Source organism: Stegastes partitus, unplaced genomic scaffold (genome assembly GCF_000690725.1).
Source record: "Stegastes partitus isolate 25-593 unplaced genomic scaffold, Stegastes_partitus-1.0.2 Scaffold764, whole genome shotgun sequence".
Taxonomy (NCBI): Eukaryota; Metazoa; Chordata; class Actinopteri; family Pomacentridae; genus Stegastes; species Stegastes partitus.
Genome location: NW_007578495.1, coordinates 83610 through 104125, shown reverse-complemented (window position 1 = coordinate 104125; position 20516 = coordinate 83610). Strand labels below are relative to the sequence as shown.

The window sequence follows — 20516 nt, the reverse complement described above, 5'->3', positions numbered from 1 at the left end:
CATGTGCAGGAACAGAATATTTTTATTTATTGATTACCTAACTGTCCATGCTGTCTGCACATGTTAAAGTAAGCTGTTTAATAAGTCTCCTGCAGCTTTTCTTAAATCAGTAGATATTTGCAGTTATTTTGGGTGGTGTTAATGTGTCAAGATGAGAGAAGCTGTGTCTCAGTTTAGTGTCAGGATCCTCAGTGAATGAACTTCTAAAGCCAAAAAAATAAAGAAAATCCAGGTTTTTCACCTGAGAATGTTAGGTTATACAGACTTTATCACTTAAATAATCAAGTATTTTTTGAGTTAATGCGTGAAACATACTGCATTTTCAACATCACTTTTTTCCCCCTTCAAATTGCTGAAGTTCACCACTTCATGAAACAAATGACCAATGTAAGTTGGTTTATAAGATGCAACAAAAGAAACACTACTCGTGCTGTCGAAACTCAAAAACTAAACTTTACAAAAGCAGACTTGCATTTTGGACTAATCTTGAATGCACCTATGAACTGTTGACTTTGAAGGATCAGTCCCTTCCACTGTGATAGAGCTATTGAAGTCAGGCTGCCTTGATAATGCATTCATCTACGGATTTCTGATTTGTTTTCCTCTATCCGCTGTAGAGTCACTGGTTTTCAGCGACCCAGACTTTAAGGAGGAGGACCCAAACTTCCTGTCCCGCAGTGAACGCTATGATCATGCTGTTCGAAAAAGTGCCCAAATGATCCTGAAGCTCCGAGAGTATGGCATTGCTGACCCAGAGGAGATCTACCAATATAAGAAGTATGCAACCCACACTCAATGAAATCTGCTGTTAGTCCTTTAAAATGCCTTACAAAGAGTTTAAGAGTTTAAAATGGTTGTAATTACAATATGTTGAGCCAGAAGCTAAAGGTAACACCACTATGTACTCTTGAATATGCTTTAACAATGTTTTTAAAAATGAAGCAAACTATTAGGACCTGTGACAGAATCACAGGCGTGTTGTTTATGGAGTATATTGTATATGGGAGATAAACTGTAAGGCCACTGCACTCTGACTGTACTTTATGACAGTGAGTCAGTTATATAACCCGCCTCTTCTGATGTGCAGTTTACAGAATGACGTTCCCAACATTAATTTCCAAATTACAACAGGTGTCACAGTCATTGAGTGGATGAGGGATGAATCCTATTTTTTTTTTTCCACAAATGGTCCTGATGTGGTGCAACATTTCACCATGTTGATCCTGTAACTGTGACAGCTTAACCGTACGATGGTTGAGAAATGTGAGGTGATGGCACGAGACATAGTGAATTATTCAATTTGACTTAAGGCACAATGTGTACTAGGATAAGCTACTCACACTTATCCTGTGTAGGCCTGCGTGGCTTTGAAAAAGACAAACTCAGTTGGAGCAAAGTTCATCTGAGATAAAAAATAAATGTGTCAAAGGGCACGCAAGCTCCAAGCTTTCACCAGTGCTACAGTGTAGTGCAGTATAAGATAGATAATTCTTCAAGAAGTGGTAACTTCTTGGACATTTTTCTTGACCATATCAGACAAGTTTTGTTTAAGCTCTTTGATACAGTACAACTTTACTTGCACTGTATCAGAGACTGGACATGCTCCTGATATGCTTGTACTTGTTAGACATGTTTTGTGCAAACAAAGACGTCACAACTCGCACAAAAGCAACTGCTTTTACAGAGTTTTTTTGAGATTTCAGTCAGGCTTTCACTGTGCTGGGTTCTAGCACAGGTGTTCAGTCAGGCCTATTTGATCAATATGCAGTGGATTTTATACAATTATCTTTTTATTTATACGTGCCTGTACCGTTTGTACTTTGCCTGCTCTCTTCAACAGTAAATGATTGTAGGATAAGTGGGCAAAGGATCGGTTTTCAGAAGGACGTCAACCAGGGCACTTGACACCCGTTGAAAAAAATGTACCCATAGTCCTCATATGAAGCTTGCTGTAGTGGGGTGTTGATTAGTATTCCAGTATACGGTGGGCTTACCAACATAGAGCGTGAGTCTGTGAAGGTAGAGTTACACATTTTCTAAGGCAAGTCAGAAGGTAGGGAGGGGCTGCATGCAAATACCAAAGTGAATAGTGGTTAGTTATCGTTGCTAATCAATGAGTCTGATAGACAGCAAATGGTAAGAGAATGAGGGATCTGGCAGTCAGAAAAGGTAACAATAACAATGGTAATGGAATAATGAGTGACACTAGGAGCAGCAAAAGATCTGCTATTTTCTTCATCACACCTGAATACGTTTTCAGATGACCGTTAATGACAAGAAACAACACCAGCAAGAATGCAAGTTGTTATTAAGACCAAAGGAGGCCACACAAAGTATTAGGCTTTTTGGTTATTATGTGTGAAAAAGAACTATTTACTTGTTTCAGTTTGTTATTTGCCAAATAAATAGCAATAATGTTTCAGTTTTACACAGGTTAAGTGTTCTGAAAGATTTCTACAACGTTTATGTTTTCTCATTTTTATGACAGGTGGTCTAACAAACTTGTCAGTAATCTAATGTTTGAATAACAGTGAATCTGAACTTCAGCTGTGTATTCTTCACCTTCCCTTCACCCAGTATGGTTAGAGGCAACACACACGAGGCTATGGGTCTGCACTTTGCCATGTTCCTCCCAAGCCTGTACAGCATGTGTGACCCTGAGCAGGCCAGGAAATGGTTGCCTCTGGCAGAATCCTTCCAGGCCGTGGGCACATATGCCCAAACTGAGATGGGTCACGGTCAGTCCTGGATTCAGCCCTAAACTTATTTACTTGTTTATTGCTTACAGCCATTGACTGCAACTTATTCATGCTATTCATGCTGAAATGGCACAAATTGGAATCTGTGTTTTTTGAATGTTTAGCCATGATGATGAGGGATGAACAAAAGGCCAATTTCAGCAAGTCTGAACAGCTGCTTTAATAACAAGAGTAGCTCTGGAGATTTCCTGTGTGTGTTTGACAGATCCAAATCCTGTAGAAACATTAAAGTAGCTGCATGTGCGTCCTAACAAACCTCCGTGTTATATTAACAAGAGAGTAGATTCTGCTTCTTTGTTAAACATGTAGCTGTATTCATTTGTATAACATAGCTCCACTAGTGGTTGCCCCCTTACATCTTAAAAACTAGTTGTTTTTCTTTACCAAATGGATTCCCATCAACATTTTATTAGTTTTGCTGCTTTCAAACTCTCTACTCTCTCATTCCTCCTTTATGTAATGATGCTGCATTGATGATAAAGCTTGTGTGTATTTTGATTGCTGCGTGTTGATTCCATCCCACTTTTTTTTTTTTAAAATAATTGCTCTGTTTTCAATCAATCTGAATCAGCAGTTTAGTTTTTCTTGTCAAGTTTGTGTTTTGTTTGTGACATCTTGATTGATCAATCTTGTATCAAGAGCAAGAGAAGCAGCATTACACGCTGCAGAAATGCAGTTTGGTCCGGGAGTCCATAATGAGGCCTCTGAATGTCTCTTTGTAACCTAAGAGGCTGGTAAATCTTTGTGAGGGAGAATGTAGGCCAAACCAGCTATTGTTTGTTGCCCTTCTGTAACAAAGCCAAGTGGATGTTTTGAAAATTGTGTTTTGGTCCATGACTGGGCCAGCGTCCTTGATAAGTATTTGTGTAATGACCTAATATTCCCTCGACTACTTGTGTTGGTCTGTTGGGCTTTAACATTGTCTGTGGTTCTGTCACATGGATGCTGTTGACACAGTGTTGCCTAAAATGAACGCACCAAGGCTCAGTTTTAGTGTAGAAAATATCCAAATCATGTCGGTGTGCTTCTTTTGACTGCCCAGAGAAACATGTGTAAAATGGATGAGGAGGTAAAATAATAATTTATACAATTATGAATTAAACTGAAAAGCTCTCAAACATTTTTGGTGGCTTTCAAACTGACCAGTGGAACACCTTCCTAGTAAAAAACAGGATATTTATATGCAGCAGCTTCCTTTAAAGACGGAAAGGAGACGGTGAAATTAGGAGTTTGATACAGAACCAATATTTTTGATTTGATCAGATACTGTGTATCTGCAGCCTAAACTCTGGCCAATACTAAAGTCTCATACATACCTGACACTTGGTGTGGGGAATTGTTCTGATGCAGCTACTAAGAACAAATGGAAATGAAATGAGTTTTTTCAGTAAATCATTCAGCGATTCAATTATGCATGACGTTCTCAAAAGCTGTTTTTAATTTGTCTTTGTCTGTCTTTACTGTTGACCCACACAAATGGTCTTTATCTCCTCTCATTTCTTCTTGGTTTTGAACAATATCCATTCTAACCCAAATTTCCCCCCCTCTCCCTTCTCTTCTCATTCGTGTGCCCTTACATTGGCTTTAATGTTTCGTAAAATGGCTTCCATAAAAACTTCCCTTTCCATTTCCCTCCTTGCATCTTTCCACATCACCACTTGCTTTTCTTTTCCTATTTGCTCCCTTCTGTCTTGCGTGGCCAAGATGTGTGCACCCTGACAGGCCAGAGCCTTTGGATCTACATCTGGGGATGTTCCTGCCTACACTCCTCAACCAGGCCACCCCAGAGCAAATGGACCGTTTCTTCATGCCCGCCTGGAACCTAGAGATCATCGGCACCTACGCTCAGACTGAGATGGGCCACGGTAAAATGGCACTGAAACAGAGCAGTCCAAAGCAGCAGGCGTGTTTAGCACAAGGCAGCGTTGTTGTTGTTTTTTTCAGACAAATCTGTCAAACAGTGATTTTTCGGCTGCGTTCTCAATATACCCTCAAATTCTATTGTAATAATTTTAGGTTTTCAATTGTTTTTAATGGAAAAGCAGTTTGTTGTTGCATGTTTAAGAGTTTGTAAGTTATCATGCACAAATTAGAGCACTAGGAGATGTTGTATTTAGTGCTGACGTATTTTCTAAAAGGGTAATTTGTACTAAACCTGCAATAATAATCTGACATAGGTCATCGTTGGCATGCAAGTGGGAATCTAACCACTTGTAACCATTGCCAATATTTGTATAGGATGCAAGTGAAGCTGCAAGAGTGATTGGAGACATTCTAAACAAATGAAGAGTTTAACTTGATTGTTTAGTTTAAACGCAAACAAAATATCTATAGCCATCCATTATTGCAAACGACCTGAGTTTGTTTGACAGCGCTTCAGCACGTATTATATATTTTGAAACCAAAGATGCATCAGAGGGCTTGTGTTCGTTGCCCTCTTGTACAAGTATAACGTTTTATTTTTTCAAAATAAAAAAAGAAGCAAGTGGCCACAGCTGGAAAAAAGAATTGAATTTGTACACAAAGTTAGATTTTTCTGTTGTTTTTTATGTCATAGCCTCAAGAGTAGTCTGTCACTCAGTGTTTTACTCCCTGATCATCAACAAACCCTCTTAGAAAACTACCCTTCTTCCTGTGGTATGGGCTCTTTGTATGTGTTTTTTGTCTTGACTAATAATCTTTTGATTGTTTTTATGTTTGCTTTAGCTTGGGTTGGGATCTGTCCTTTGTTGCCAACGAGTACAGCGAGATGCACTCTACCTTTAATGGCATGCTGCACACATGGCTTGAAATTAACTGTCCTGAAGTATGATTGTTGTATATTCAGATCTGTCAAACACATACGAGCTGCACAGCTTTACTCTTTTATTGTTTATTATTGTTGTTGTTTTTTTAAAAATGTATTATCCTGTTAAATATTTTCAGTGATGTTGTTGCTTGGATGATTGTTGCTAAAGTGTTATTATATCACATATGAATAATCTTCAGTCATGGCAGCTAATGTTAGTGGTTAGTCTTGTGTTTAGTGATGGCAGTTGTATATGAGCTTAACAGATAAATGTTATTGTTTCTCTGACATTGGTGAGTATTAACTCATTTAGTCTTTTTAGTTATGTACTGTGCATGAGTGTGTTCTGTGTGTGTGTGTGTGTTTGGGTGGTGTCTTTAATGTGTTGTCTCACACCAGGCACACACCTCAGAGGGCTTGAGACCACTGCCACATATGACCCAGCCACACAGGAGTTTGTCATGAACAGCCCCACTGTGAGCTCCATCAAATGGTGGCCTGGAGGACGTAAGTACATTTACACTGTCATGTGTCTGCTTTGTTAAGATAAATGTTATTATTCCCCAAAAAAATTATAGTGCCAGATATTGCTTTTAAAAAAAGGGAAAAAAAAGACATGCATAAGAAAAGCAATGCCTAAACAGTGGAAAAGCAATAATATGTACACACGTGGACAAAATTGTTGGTACCCCTCAGTTAATGAAAGAAAAACCAACAATGGTCACAGAAATAACTTGAAGTGGGCCAGAATACCTGCTGAGAGGTGCAGAAGTCTCATTGACAGTTACAGAAATCGTTTGATTGCAGTGATTGCCTCAAAAGGTTGTGCAACAGAATATTAAGTTAAGGGTACCATCATTTTTGTCCAGGCTTGTTTCATGAGTTTATTTTTTAAAATAATTCCACGGTTCAAAAGCAATGTCTAATTTTCACTGGTTAATTTTCACAGAATTTTTTTTAATGATTACTTTTGTCAGATTCAAGTTATTTCTGTGACCATTGTGGGTTTTTCTTTCATTAACCAAAGGGTACCAATAAGTAAGCTATGGCTCACCTGGTTGAGCTGGCGTCCCATGTACAGGGCTACAGTCCCGATGTGGAGGTCATGAGTTCGAATCCACTCATGGCCCTTTCCCACACGTCCTCCCCCCATTCTTCTCCCCACTTTCCTGTCTCTCTCTCACTGCACGATCAATATACATATATATATTTATTTTAAAAAAACAAAACAAAAAACAACGATATTGTACATGACGGTGAAATATCATACATGAGAAATGAAATTGAGATATTGCACATGAAATGCTACACATGATATAAAGACTGATATTACACAAACTACTGAAGTAACATTTCAGATGATATTGATATTATTGGTTAGATCGAAGTACGTTTGCCTTCATTCCTGCAGAAACAGGAGGAGTTACACAGGTTGAAAGGCCCTCCTGTGGCGTTCTTTCTTAGTATACGGCTCAGTAAGGCCCAACACTAGACCAGGAGTTTTTTTGCAGCCTTGAATTTGCATCTCGTTAAAATTTCTGTGATCTCAATAGGAATTTATTAATGAATAAGACTACGTAGTTTTTTGTTCTCAAGCTGTTGCAGTGCTGTCATGCAGACTGAACCTGATTGACATTCACAGTAGTTTTAACCTTCTCTCTCTCTCTTTCCAGTTGGAAAGACTTCCAACCATGCCATAGTTTTGGCCCAGCTTTACAGTCTTGGAAACTGCCATGGTCTGCACGCTTTCATTGTACCCATCCGTGACATGAACACACATATACCCCTGCCAGGTAACTGCAGTCTGCAGCGTTTTTTGGGGTTTTTTTTGGATGTGGTATTTGTGGTGAAGCCAGTCCACGTGTACCTTCCTGTGTCTGCCCCACTTTTTCTGTCTGTGGCTTGTTTTGTCACCCTTCTGTTTTTTTACACTCTCACTTTCTTGGTCTCTCTTAGGTATTGTAGTTGGAGATATCGGCCCCAAGTTTGGCTTTCATGAAGTTGACAATGGCTACCTGAAATTGGAGAACGTACGAATTCCTCGGGAGAACATGCTGATGAAATACTCCAAGGTGATGTGACAGTATTTGAGTGGCTACATGAAAAAAGAAGTGGTTTACTGAGGTTAGATGGGTTAAAAAGCATTTAAAGTTGGTTAGGCAGTTCTTCATGTGTAAGGTTTGGCCTCTTGTTCTGACAGCCTTGCTGTCAATGTGATCACGCCAAGTAAATTGCACTTTGAAGCTAGAATGACTGTGTGTGTCCACTAGGTGGAGCCAGATGGAACCTATCTGAAGCCACCAAGTGCCAAGCTGACCTATGGCACCATGGTATTCATCCGCTCCATGATCGTAGGCGAGTCAGCTCAGGCCCTTGCAAAGTCCTGCACCATTGCCATCCGCTACAGTGCCGTTCGTCACCAGTCTGAAATCCGGCCGGGGTCAGTGATTGCAGAAAACGCACGTCAGCAAACAGTAAAAACATGGCATAGATAAGGGGTTGCAAGTAAAAGCAAACACATGATTAAGGTTGTGCACTGGGGCTGAACATTTGATTTTTACTTTCAAGCACTGGGTTTTCAAGTTTTGAAACTTGAGTGCACCAGGTACACTGTTACCTACATAATGGGCCGCAAGAAAACTAAAGTTATTTGCCAAAGTTGCAAAGGTTCTGTAAGACCCTGGTCTTTTATGCAGAACCTAGAAACTAATAAGAACCATATCTACCAGATTATATGCATGGTACGTGGGTATAATATGAATTAGATTGTCGAGAAATCAAAATATGTCACCTGGAATTGCAGTACTTGCATCTTGATAGCTTCTCTGTAACATGAGCACTCAGCTTATTAAATTCGCAATAGCCTCATTGGTCAAAGTTAAAGGTTTGTAAAATGGCAACGTAATTCCAACAGCAAATGGAAATGACGGTGGTTTTGTAAAGATTTAATCTCTTATGACATCCTTCATGTGTCACATGAAAGTCCAACCTTTTAATGAGATATGAAAAAAAACCTCCAACCTCTTTGTCTGCATTCCACAGAGAGCCAGAGCCTCAGATCCTCGACTACCAGGCGCAGCAGTACAAGCTGTTCCCTCTGCTGGCTACGGCCTATGCCTTCAAATTTGTTGGCCAGTACATGAAGGATACCTACCATCGCATCACTGAAGACATCAACCAGGGGGATTTCAGTGAGATGCCTGAGGTACTGAACAGACATCCACGTGTCAAAGGTCGTCTAGGTTTAATGATGACTGGGGAGGGTAACTTTTGATCGGCTAGATTGAAGCTCAGTCTTTCCAACTATTCTTGGCGAGGTGTGTGGCCATTCAGTTTATGATTAACAGTGGTTTAATCATTAAAACTCTAGATAGGTTTGTTTATTGATATTCATGTCATCTTGGTTCGTTGTGGACTTTCATACATGTAGTATACGCTCTACCTCGTAAAAACTCTACAGCACTTCTACCAAGCAAACAGAAAGGGAGAATTTACAGCATTATCAGTTATGTATATGCAGTAAGTGCACAGCTGTAGGACCTGTTGTGAAGCTTACAATAGGCTTGCATGAAGCTGTTCTCACGCTCTCTGCCTTCCAATCCATAGCTCCATGCCCTGTCTGCGGGTCTGAAGGCCTTCACCACGTGGGAAACCAACTCTGCCATCGAAGTGTGCCGCATGTCATGTGGTGGCCACGGTTACTCGAGAAGCAGTGCCTTGCCGGACATTTACGTCGATTTCACCCCTACCTGCACCTACGAGGGCGAGAACACAGTCATGATGCTGCAGACTGCCAGGTAACTCATTACGCAGAAATGCACATCAGACCGAGTTCACAGCCTGCCAAGTTTTCCACCTCCAGAAATGCCTTTGTGATTACTATGTCGTTTAGCGCTTTTACAGTCTGTTTAATTCCTAAATACAGACGATGAAATGATAGAACACCCACTGAAGTGCACAGAAAAAGTGTGCTTTTTTATCATTTTTGTTTCGTTGTTTTTTTTTTTGTTTTTTTTTAACAGAATAAGATCAAGGCCGTGATAAATACAGACATAAACAAACACCCACACAGCAGCCTTACTGTACCACAAATGGTGGAGACACACCCTGACTCCTCCCACAGCAAAAACAAACACGCGGCACATATTATATCCCTGTGATGGCAATTATGGTTTTATATCACCAGCGCTACAAAGGTCAGCAGTTCAATTTCAGAATCCGGTCAGGTGAGATTTTGTTCTTTGAAGGGACTTTGTCTTGCTGGCAAGGATCCTTGGACAGTTATTTAAATGTTTAGTGACACAGTGAATTCAAAGGTGTTGAAATGGGATGTATAGGTTGCAATATGAAGCCAGGCTTGTATTAGGTGTAAAAAAGTAACGACAGCAAGCTTGAAATGCGTGCGACATCTAAACACCTGAACATCATTGCTACTAAAAATGAATTTGGTGGTGTTACACAAAACTATTTTTCTATACTCATTATGTCACACTGATTGACAGACATATTGGAATAACTGAATTGGGGGGGAAAGAAAAGTATTGACACAATATTGTAAGGCTTTCCGTTCATGCAAACTAAAATGCTTTGCTAGTTTGCTCATGCGTGTTTAACTATTAAACTCTAACCTGTGATTGTGCTCCACATTTGTCTCCGCAGGTATCTGGTGAAAAGCTACCGACAGGCCAAAGCGGGCCAGCAGCTGAATGGAATTGTGTCATACCTGAATGAAGCACAGAGTCGGGGGGTGCAGCCGCAACCAGTCGCTGCTCGACCAACCGTGGTTGACATTAATGACCTGACCCGCCTGGTGGAAGTCTATAAACTCCGAGCTGCCATGTAAGAAAACGACCTGATCTGTGATCTTCCTTTTTTTTTTTTTTAAATATTTATATATGTAGAAAAAAATGTGCAGTTGCTTATGGGTTTTTATTCAATGCCAAAATTTTCATTAGAGAGAAGAGGGATAAAGGCAGACACATAGCCTGTGTTGCAAGTTTTATGGTCTGAGGTGGGGTTGCCTGAGTTCTCAACAATTAACTAATGAATTTGCTCAAGTGTCTGCTTAAGTTTGCGGTTTTCTGCTGGCACATCGCCTTTTGTGATTTTTTTTTTTTTTTCTGTTTGACATGATGTGCTGTGCCGATCGCGGTGCACACTGTGAGCCGTAGTCACGTCTGAATCTGTTTGGCAGTCAGTGTCAGCTGTGGTGAGCACAGAGAGCAGCCAAGTCTGCTCGAAGGTGACATAATGTAGCCTGCCAGTTGGGACATCAGGGAAATAAAAGGGAAAAGGGTTACTCTGTGTTGGCTATATTTTTTGTGTTTCTGCATTTTTATTTGTCCTGTTGTTTAATTTAAGAATTATGAATTTGATTGTCAATAGCAAATTGGTAAAAAAAAACAAGATTCAAGATTTCAGGAGGAAACTAATATGTGCTTTTGTGTAAAGCATGAAACTGTGTTGGCAAGCTGAGCAGGTGTAAAGTATCTGTGTGTTCTTAATGTACTCCTGCTGCATCTTTGGTTAATGCAGGTTATATATGTCTGTGTTTTATAGTCTTGTTGAGCTGGCAGCAAAGAGCATCCAGCAGGAGTTGCAGCGCAGGAAGAGCAATGAGGACGCCTGGAACAACAGCGCTATCGACCTGGTCAGAGCCTCAGATGTAAGTTCAGTTCATTATAGAAAAATGCTGTGAATTAATTTCCTCATTTAATTTGCTTTGTCATCTCTTCATTAAATACAATTGTGAACCAGTTTAGCCCTGGTTGTGGCATCAAGCTACTTTCTATTCATACTGGCATGATATAGTGTAAGACGTTCAGCATCTTGCAATTCACAGATCTGTCTTTACATTTATGAGTAGAATTGATGCTGTGCCCCCTTTTATTTATATATATATATATATATACATGCATACAGGCAACCTCATTCTACTCACTTATTTCCTTTTTTTTCTGTTTTACTTGTTGCTCTGAGTCTTCTTTATTTATTTACTTTTCATCTTGTTGTTCATCTCCAGGCCCACTGCCACTACGTTGTAGTGAAGCTGTTCACTGATAAGCTCAGGGAGATCGATGACACGGCGATACACTCAGTGTTGTCAACCCTGGCTCTGCTCTACGCCCTGTACGGCATCACAAAGAACTCTGGAGACTTCCTACAGGTCAGAAAAATCACAATTTATAGAAGTAATGTGGTCTACAGACAGTGTTTAATCATATTATAGGTGTTACAGCAAGCCGCTCCAGTTTTATTTGCATACTGTTGGGCTGCCAGATCCTTTGTCAGCTTTCAAATGAAACAAGCCTCAGTCTCCTTTTTGTCTTTGAACTAACAAAATAGGGCTTTTGTGCTTTGGATCTGTATGCAAAGTGTCTTTTTTTGGGGCTGTGTACATAAAACAAATTAGATTTGGTTTAATCAGTTGAACTTTGAATAGAAAATGTAAGACTTCATGCTTGCTCGGACATGAGCAAATTTTGTTTAACAGTGACAACACTGCTGTCTATTTTGTATCATTGGGGCAGCTGCTTGAGGACCATATCTCCTGTTTGTTTTGTTCTTTTTCAGGCTGGACTGCTGAGTGTGCCCCAAGTGATGCAGATTGCTGTTCGTATCAAGGAGCTGCTATCTCTGCTGAGGCGCAACGCTGTGGCACTTGTAGACGCCTTCGACATCCACGATAAGAGGCTGAATTCAGTTCTGGGACGATATGATGGGAATGTCTATGAGAAGATGTTCGAGTGGGCTCGCCGCTCCCCTCTTAACGCCACAGAGGTTGGTCTGGTTCGCCAGAGTAACACAATAGTTGTGTCGCTATTCATTGTTCAATCACGGTGTCAGTGAAAAGTTGTTCTTTTCATTTATCTGCAGTAATGCCGTTCCCATCATGTGTCTCCTAACTCTCCTTCCTCCGGCCTCAGACAGGCTCATTTCAGATGAGACCTACCGTTTTCAAGCAAGGCAGCCATTAAAAAAATGACAAATGACAGCCTGTAATAGTGATAAGCCAGTAATAATACAATTTTCAGATCCTCTTATCTAAGAATAGCAGATTAAGACGTAGGCGTCCACAAGGAGGCTGTTGCTGGTTGGAATGTTGACACTTTTTAATATTTTCAAGTTTAAAAGTTTGAAAAATATTTTTATAGCTTTATTTTAATTGATGCATATGGTACCATTCATGTCACTATACACATGGTGGAATTATTATTTTTTTAACATTTACATTTCCCCTGACCCATGGAACAAGACTCCACTCACTGTATCGTGATCCAGTGTCATGTATTCTAGCAGCCCACTCTAGTTGTGACTGCAGCGAGAGTCTGTGCACCCTCAGCTGTGCCTGCCCACTTGTGTCTGCACTGTTGCATTTAGAAAGAAAAATAGAGGAACTGCTTCACCAGCTCTGTCACTGACCACTGAGACGAACCGTAGCTGTGATCATGATGGCAGGCTTGGAATGACAGAGCTGTGACTGTGGCTGCAGCCATCCCAGTGCTTTGGCGACCATAATTATGGCTGTGACACATTTGACTTTAATGCTTGTAGCACTGACTACATGCAGCCGTTATGGGTTTTGCTGACTGGTGCATTGTATTGACGCTCTTGTACTCCTTAATTCTTGCTGTGTGTTGGAAACACTTGAGCCAAATATTGCTCAGCATATCCAGTATCTGCAAAATGTAGTTAATGAAGTTGTCGATGCCGGCTTGTAGAATGTTCAACACTCAGGAAGTTGATAAGCATTATGAGGGACAGGATCCATCATGTGACACATTGTCTGTCTTACTCTGCTGTCTGAAATTATTTCTTAGATGACAAATAGTGGAGTTGTGGATGTTTACGCGTCTGGCTACAGCCCTAGCTGACTTGCCAGCATCCCGAACAGCTCGTTCTCATCTTTCTCTTGTCATCTGCGGCATCATGTCATTTGAATAAATCTGCATTTTAGGAAGCCTTTAGAGTCCCTGGTCAGAAGAGATTCTGTGTTTTGGGCACACAGTGGTCTTAAATTTTCACCCGCTGAACAGCTCACAAACCTTTTGTGCACAATTGGCTAAACTTAACCCCTCTCAAACCCTAGCAATAAAAACAAGACTTTAACTTTCTAAGTCAGAAAACAAGTTAGGTTGCATGCTCAGTTAATGTTTTCGTTAAACGTACATTGAACCTCAGTCAACAAGGGTCACATTAGTCTTGTTGGTTACATAAGTTACAGGAATGAACTGGCTTAAAAAGATTTCTTTGACTAAGTTTGCAGCATCGCTTTTGGACACTGTGTGGACCCACAATCATTTCTCATTAGAGAATACCTATAATCAATAACCAATTACAGATGAAAATGGTGTCTTGTGTCTAAAACCTTCTGTGTGATCATATGCATTTTGCCCTCAGGTACTGCACACTATTTCAGCTTAAATCTTGTGTCATGCATGTTTTTTTTCTTCTTCTTCAGGTCCACGAATCCTTTCACAAGTACCTGAAGCCTCTGCGGTCCAAACTGTGAGCTGACCTGAACTGGACCTTCATTCCTGACTGTGACCCTTCAACTCTGCATTCATGGACACAAGGTTAACTGTTGCTCTCATAGCAGCCCCATGATGCTTTTCATTTGCCATCAGCTGGTATATACCTGGAAGCTGAACACAACCAGTCCCTCTGTAGGCCACGGTAGATAGAAACCTAACCCTCTACAATGATGGAGAGATGATAATAATGGTTGGTTAATAAATACATAAATAAAATACAGAGATGGACAAAAAAATGGGAACAAAACCAGGTATGAAAATCGATGAAAGCACTTATGAATGAAATCGGTCTCAGCCCCACAGAAAGAGCTTTAATAATACTAAAAAACAATCATTTACAGTTTTCGATTGCCATGTTTTCTAAACAGAACTTCCATTGTAAAGTTTCTTGGTCTCTCATGCTTCACATCTTCATTTTCTGCTGTGTGCCTGAAGCGTCCTCTCTGTGAGCCATTTAAGGCAGATATGCCATCTCTCTCTTTTTTTTTTTCTTTCTTCTAAGAAGAACAGAATGCCATTATGAATGTTACATAATATCGAAGTGAATAAACTAACAGCAACATTTGTTTCCCCTGATCACAAGGACCAACATGCTATTTAAAAGCACACGGCGCTGTTTGTCATCATTTTTGTTGAAAAGTCACTAATTGGTTCATGAGATTTATCAGGTATGTAGATATCGAGTGACTTTCACAAGGTTGCTCAGACAATCTGCACCCGTGAATTAAAGAGTATTATTTGCAATTTACATATTCTCCTGTAAAATAATGCAACAAAACATTTTAGCATTGCTGTTGGATGAAACCACAGCGTGCATCCCACTTTAGAAAGAATTATAATTATTGCACTTTAAAGGTTACACCATTAAGCATCATTTCAATCAAAATGCGTAATTTTGGCTCCAAATACTTTGTTGTACAGCGGTGGCTGTTTTATGTTGGTCATATCCTGCTTTGCAGAGAACATTGGCTGTTTGAATCTATTTCGATCACTTTATTCAAGATGGAAAAACCCCCCTCCAGCTGTAGTAGAGAACCAATCTGGCTTTATTCTTAGTTGCGTCACCTTGCTCATCTGTTGCTGTGTAATGAATGTCATACTTGACTAATCCAACTTCACATACACTGGCACAGAGGTTAATTGTACTCCATTAATAGAAGCTTGGCTCAACAGACAGCTGAGAGGCCCAGAGAGGGACAACGTGTGAGACAGTAGAATGATTTGGGGCTTTCAAAGACTTACCGGCGATTAAGTTCAGCACTTTGTGGTTCTAAATTCCTCTGTTTCTGACAAATTTGGCTCACTCACATTGATTTCACGTCAGGTATGCAGACGTGTTTTGGATCACTAGATTGGACGATTCCGCTATTCCGTGCATTCACATGCTTTTGAATGTGTTTGTGTGGCGGAAAGTTTTCTGCAGGTGATGTTGCGAGGTTAAGTATGTCAAGGAAGCATGAATTTCTGCCACCTATTGAGCATTTCTTGATATGCACTGTGTATGTGTAATAATATTCTCCCTCCCTACTGTGTGGGGTTGATGTAATAAGAATGGTTGCACCCCAGTCAGCATCTGGATGAATTTTTTGTGTGTGTGTTTTTAATCAAGCACAGACTATTAACTTTTAATAAATGCATTACTAATGTCCGGTGACGTTTAATTCCAACTGACTGAATTATTCAAACATGATTAAAATACATTCAAACTGTGTAACTTATGTTTAGGTGGTAGTTTTCCTGTTTTTGTTATTACAGTTCACAAAAATGTTTTCTGAAAAACTCTTAGAAATTGACTTAACCAGCAGAAATAGAACATTTCATAGAACTGGTAGACTTGTGCTCTTTTGTTTATCTCAAACTGTAGTCCTTTTATTTTTCTCTGTGAGCAATCAACCGTGTAAGTGGGAGCTACTGAGAGTAAAAGTAGCAACGGAACTACTAAAATACATTTTTATGAGATTTTGTGACTGTGATGACACTGATGATGAAAAGAGCTTTATTCTAAAGCTGTAAACTGTAAAGATGATTTGTGTGATAATTATGTGCCTGAGGAAGGTTTCTTTCCTTAACTAATGGAGAATGTTCACTCACAAGGCTCCTAGTGTTTCACTTTCTCAAACCTTTACACTTATGATTTCTGCACAGTGACTAAGCTGTTTGTTAAGCATATTTGTGTGATAATTTGTCAATTTGCTGATTTTTAATGGTTGGTAAGTAATTTGACCTGAGATATATTAATAAAAAAATAATTATAATAATCAATGTGTGTTGTGTTTATCTTGAACTTGAGGGTAATGAGCTTGAATTGATTTCCAAGCTGACTAAAAGCCCTCTTTGAAAAACAGTGTGAAAGATGAAGCCATCTATCAGAGAGATAGGTTCTAATTTAAAATGCTACTGAGATGCATTATGTAAAGTGATCTGGCCCTTTCTGGGTGTTACCCATGCAACGACGTAGATTTTTTTTTCTTTTTGCTTGTCTGTTGCAAGTCTTCCAACTCGGTGTAAGTGCACTACTAAATTGCTGGAATCCACTTTGAGTCACAAAAATAAAAGTTTAGCTTCATTCTTATAGAGTCAAATGACTGATGTGGAGGAAACTGAATGAATTGTGAAATTTAACTACTGTATTGCTGTATAATTTTATTTTGGAAGCCATCAATATAGACTTGTGTGTTTGTTTTTACTATAAATCTGTTGACTCCTTGATCATTTTCTGCTCTAAAAAAGTAGGATTGATAAAAAATTTGACACAGATTCAAGATGAAAGCAGGTAAATAGTGGTAAAATATGAATATTTTGTACTATCATGTCTAATGTACCATATATGGACACTGATTATTGAAATTATAACTACTTAGTCACTATGTGGTCAAAAAATATTTTCCACATTTATTCATACAGAACATTCTACCAACCTGAGCTGACATAAGGCAGCGACAAAACTATGTGGAATACATCAAGACAGGAGGATGAAACTTTCATCCATTATCTATGCACCGCTTCATCCTCACAGGGTCATGGGGGGCTGGAGTCTATCCCAGCTGACTCAGGGTGAAGGCAGAGGACACCTGGACAGGTCACCAGTCTATCACAGGGCTACACTTAGAGACAGACAACCAAGCACACTCACATTCACACCTACGGACAATTTAGAGTCACCAATTAATCTCAACATGTTTTTGGACCTTGTGGGAGGAAGCCAGAGAACCTGGAGAGAACCCACGCTGCACGGGGAGAACATGCAAACTCCACGCAGAAGGATCCCGGGTGTCCTCACTGGGACGCGAACCAGCGACCTTCTAGCTGTGAGGCAACAAACCACCGAGCCACCTTGCAGCCCAGGATAAAACTTGTAAAACCTAATTTTCAAAGAAAACAGAATAGAATGCTAAAGCAGGCATTGCAGCCTGACAAAAATCTAGCTAATAAATATGAAATAGATATTAAATATTAAGAGGAGCCAACACCAAGTGAAAACAGGTACAGTCGTCCTCAAATGTATTCATACCCTCCCATTAAAGAAGGAAAAAAAACAGCTGTCATTGAAATAAGTTGAAATTGACAAAAGTAGTAATAAATAAAAATGTAATTGAAAATTATGTCATTGCTTTTGAATTGTGGTTCAACAGAAATATATACAAAAAAAAGAAAAAGGATGATGGATGCATGATGGGACCCGTAAACTAATATTTTATTAAACAACCCTTTGAGCCAATCACTGCCATCAAGTGTTTTCTGTAACTCTCAGTCAGACTTCTGCACCTGTTGACAGGTATTTGGATTTTGGCCCACTGCTCATCAGCAATGTGCTCTAATTTGACAGGTTTGTTTGTTTTTTTAAATTATTCTTGTCAACCACAATTCAAAAGCAAAGTCTAATTTCACTAAATTCTAATTTCACAAATGTTTATTTATTATTACTTTTTTCAGTTTCTTGTTATTTGAGTGACTATTGTGAATTTTGCTTTGCTTTAGTGGAAGGGGATGAATACATTTGAGGACTTGTTGAGGGTTTTCTTCAAAACATCAATGAAGCAGGAACATTTAATTAAAAAGGAACTGCTGTTCCAAACCTTTACATTTAAGACTATAAACTTTAAATAAAATGCATTGCTAGTTTCATTTTACATTCAATTCCTACAATTCTTCTTCTTCAAAAATACGTTATGTAACATGACTGATGTACTTTTTTTTTTCTCTCGTGTAAAAACTGAAGTGAAACGCACAATGAAGCCCGCTGCTGCATGTTGGTGTAGGAGTGAACAACTAGTAGCACTGTGGGCTCGTGTAGCCTCCACAGGCGGCGGGCTGTTGGAGGAGCTGGAACGGGCCCAGCTCGTCTCCTCTGTGGATAAGATAAAGTGGTAACTCCGCCCCCCCTTTGCTCCTCTCCGCGGAGCCGCATTCAAGGATGTTGGAAGAGAGAAAGAGGGAAGTAGTGACACACTGGTGGACAGTAACCTTCAGTATCGCGGCGTGTCGGACTTAAACCCCCCTGCTAATGAATTATAACCCACTTCTTTCTTCTCAGAGGTGAGTGAAACGAGACTTTTTATTCGGTTTTGGGAAGCGGTTAAAAGTTAACTCGCGCGGTTCTCAGTGGTCGTAATAGAGTGGTTTTTTTTGGGAAAATGAAAATTTAGAATATGTCAAAATCCTCCACGTGTAAGTTTTCTGTTGAATTTACGTCGCCTTTGTGAGAACCCGGTGAAGTTTTTAACGATAACACGGCTAATGTCATCCCTGGTGTTAGCTTAAGAAAACGGCCGTTTCTTCCTAAACGCGCCGCCGACAGCGTGTCCGTGCAAGCCCTTTGTTGCTAAACCCGCCGGGGCAACTGTACACGAAGTGCAGTTATTCTCTATAAATATTCCTCCTTGTTAGCCCCCCTAGGGTTAATTATGGTCGCCATGTGCCCACAAATTCATGTGCTGGGAACGTTTACACCCCTCCCATTTGTTTCTCTAACAATGCAGGAGGTGGTGTTTACACACGGCATTAACCCGGAATTTTAATTACGGTAAACTTCTGTGTAACGCCTGAAATTAAACAGGTGTCTTTTATAAGTTATAAGTGTAGCCAATACATGTGTATTTTTTGGAGGGGGGGATTTGCTCAGTGAGACAGTCCAGACAGTCATTTCATGGCAGTTTAAAGTTAATGCAGATAAATGGCAGCCGTGTTCATACATGTCACTGTGGCCTCTCCAACTCCTTCCAGCCTTACATAACCCTCCACCAGTTTCTGTCCATTAGCAGCTCTCACAGGGGTCCACTGAGCCTCGGAAGTACCTGTAGGAGCTGGCAAACACATCAGATTAATAAAATTGTCACTGATTTCTAAACAGTGCGAACTGGGTTGAAAATGTAGGTCAGTGTTACTCAGCATCTTGCAGATGTGTTGAGTGATGCTTAGATGCACTAATGCCAGTGCAAGTGCAAATACTTTTTAATTCACAGAAATGAGCCAAGAATACTTGCTTTTTCAGCTGCTCATATATTTGGTCCGTCATCATATGTGGGTTGGTGGTGGTGGTGGCTGTGGTCAAAACTGTCAGCGGTGTTTGTGTCATGATATTTACTTGTAGTCAAAGTCACGCCATGAAAGCATTGTGTTGTTTTCGGACAATAGGAGGATGTTAGTCTAATTACTGTAGCCACACGGAAGGTGTTTCAATAAATACTTTGTGGGAGACCACTGAGTCATGGGAATCATTATAAAGAAGTCATGACTGTGCACACATCAGTTTCAATATTACAGTGTTCTTACGTTACTGCTTAAAGAGAACAGTTATGACATAATAATCAAGAATTAATAGATGGCTTAGAAATGGAACTATTGATCTGTTTTACCAGCCAAAGAAAGGTAACGGGAAACCTAAAGACGCATGGTTTTGTTTAGAGTCAACAGCAAAAGCTATTGTGGTTGAAAGTGAGAAATGAGGAGGCAGTCTTGATTGCTGTCTGACAAACACACTGACACAGGTTCAACATTACGGTTAATTTAGGCAACTGCTTAAAGAGAACAGTCCTGACATAATCAAGAACACGTATGAGCTTTATTACATGCAGCATTTCAGTTTTCTTGTTGGAACTGTATAGAATTATAAAACAACACTGTAGTACTTGTTCGCATATTTTTGCCTAATAGCTTTAAATTGAACTCTGTATAACCTCATGCTTCATGCAGCGTTAAGTTAAAACTAACTGTATGACCAACTGTATGTGCATGCATCTGTGTACATGAGGAAGCTGTGGAAAGTGTTATTGCAGGGTGTTTTTCGTACCACTCCATAATAGCACATCATGGTAAATTTTGCAACTGTGAAGCCAAAGCAGAGAAAGAGGAAATTCATAGATTAAGTTCAGAAGGCAACATGCGGGTTGCACAACTAACAACTACACAACAGCTATGTCTGCATTGTTGAACGGG

The 20516-nt window shown here is 39.9% G+C and overlaps 2 protein-coding genes across 4 annotated transcripts in view; both read left to right on the top strand.

Annotated features, from left to right (window-relative positions):
- Positions 1 to 620: 620 nt before the first annotated feature.
- On the top strand, positions 621 to 16339 carry acox1 (acyl-CoA oxidase 1, palmitoyl). 2 transcript variants are annotated; one of them, XM_008291812.1, is made up of 13 exons: positions 621 to 777; positions 4464 to 4624; positions 5947 to 6054; positions 7221 to 7340; positions 7504 to 7619; positions 7818 to 7987; positions 8590 to 8752; positions 9154 to 9344; positions 10207 to 10386; positions 11107 to 11212; positions 11570 to 11713; positions 12121 to 12327; positions 14009 to 16339. In XM_008291812.1, the coding sequence occupies exons 1-13, from the start codon at positions 716 to 718 to the stop codon at positions 14057 to 14059; spliced, it is 1779 nt and encodes a 592-aa protein (XP_008290034.1). In that variant the 5' UTR covers positions 621 to 715; the 3' UTR covers positions 14060 to 16339. The 2 variants fall into 2 exon arrangements, with proteins under 2 accessions (XP_008290034.1, XP_008290033.1); XM_008291811.1 differs by lacking the exons at positions 621 to 777; positions 4464 to 4624 and adding an exon at positions 1092 to 2738.
- A 2173-nt stretch (positions 16340 to 18512) lies between these two features.
- The window catches only part of LOC103364641 (inactive rhomboid protein 2), a 32266-nt gene continuing 30262 nt past the window's right edge, over positions 18513 to 20516 (top strand). For both annotated transcript variants that reach the window (XR_520558.1, XM_008291810.1), the window contains exon 1: positions 18513 to 18617. The gene's annotated coding sequence lies outside the window, so the exon portion shown is untranslated. The remainder of the gene's footprint in view (positions 18618 to 20516) is intronic.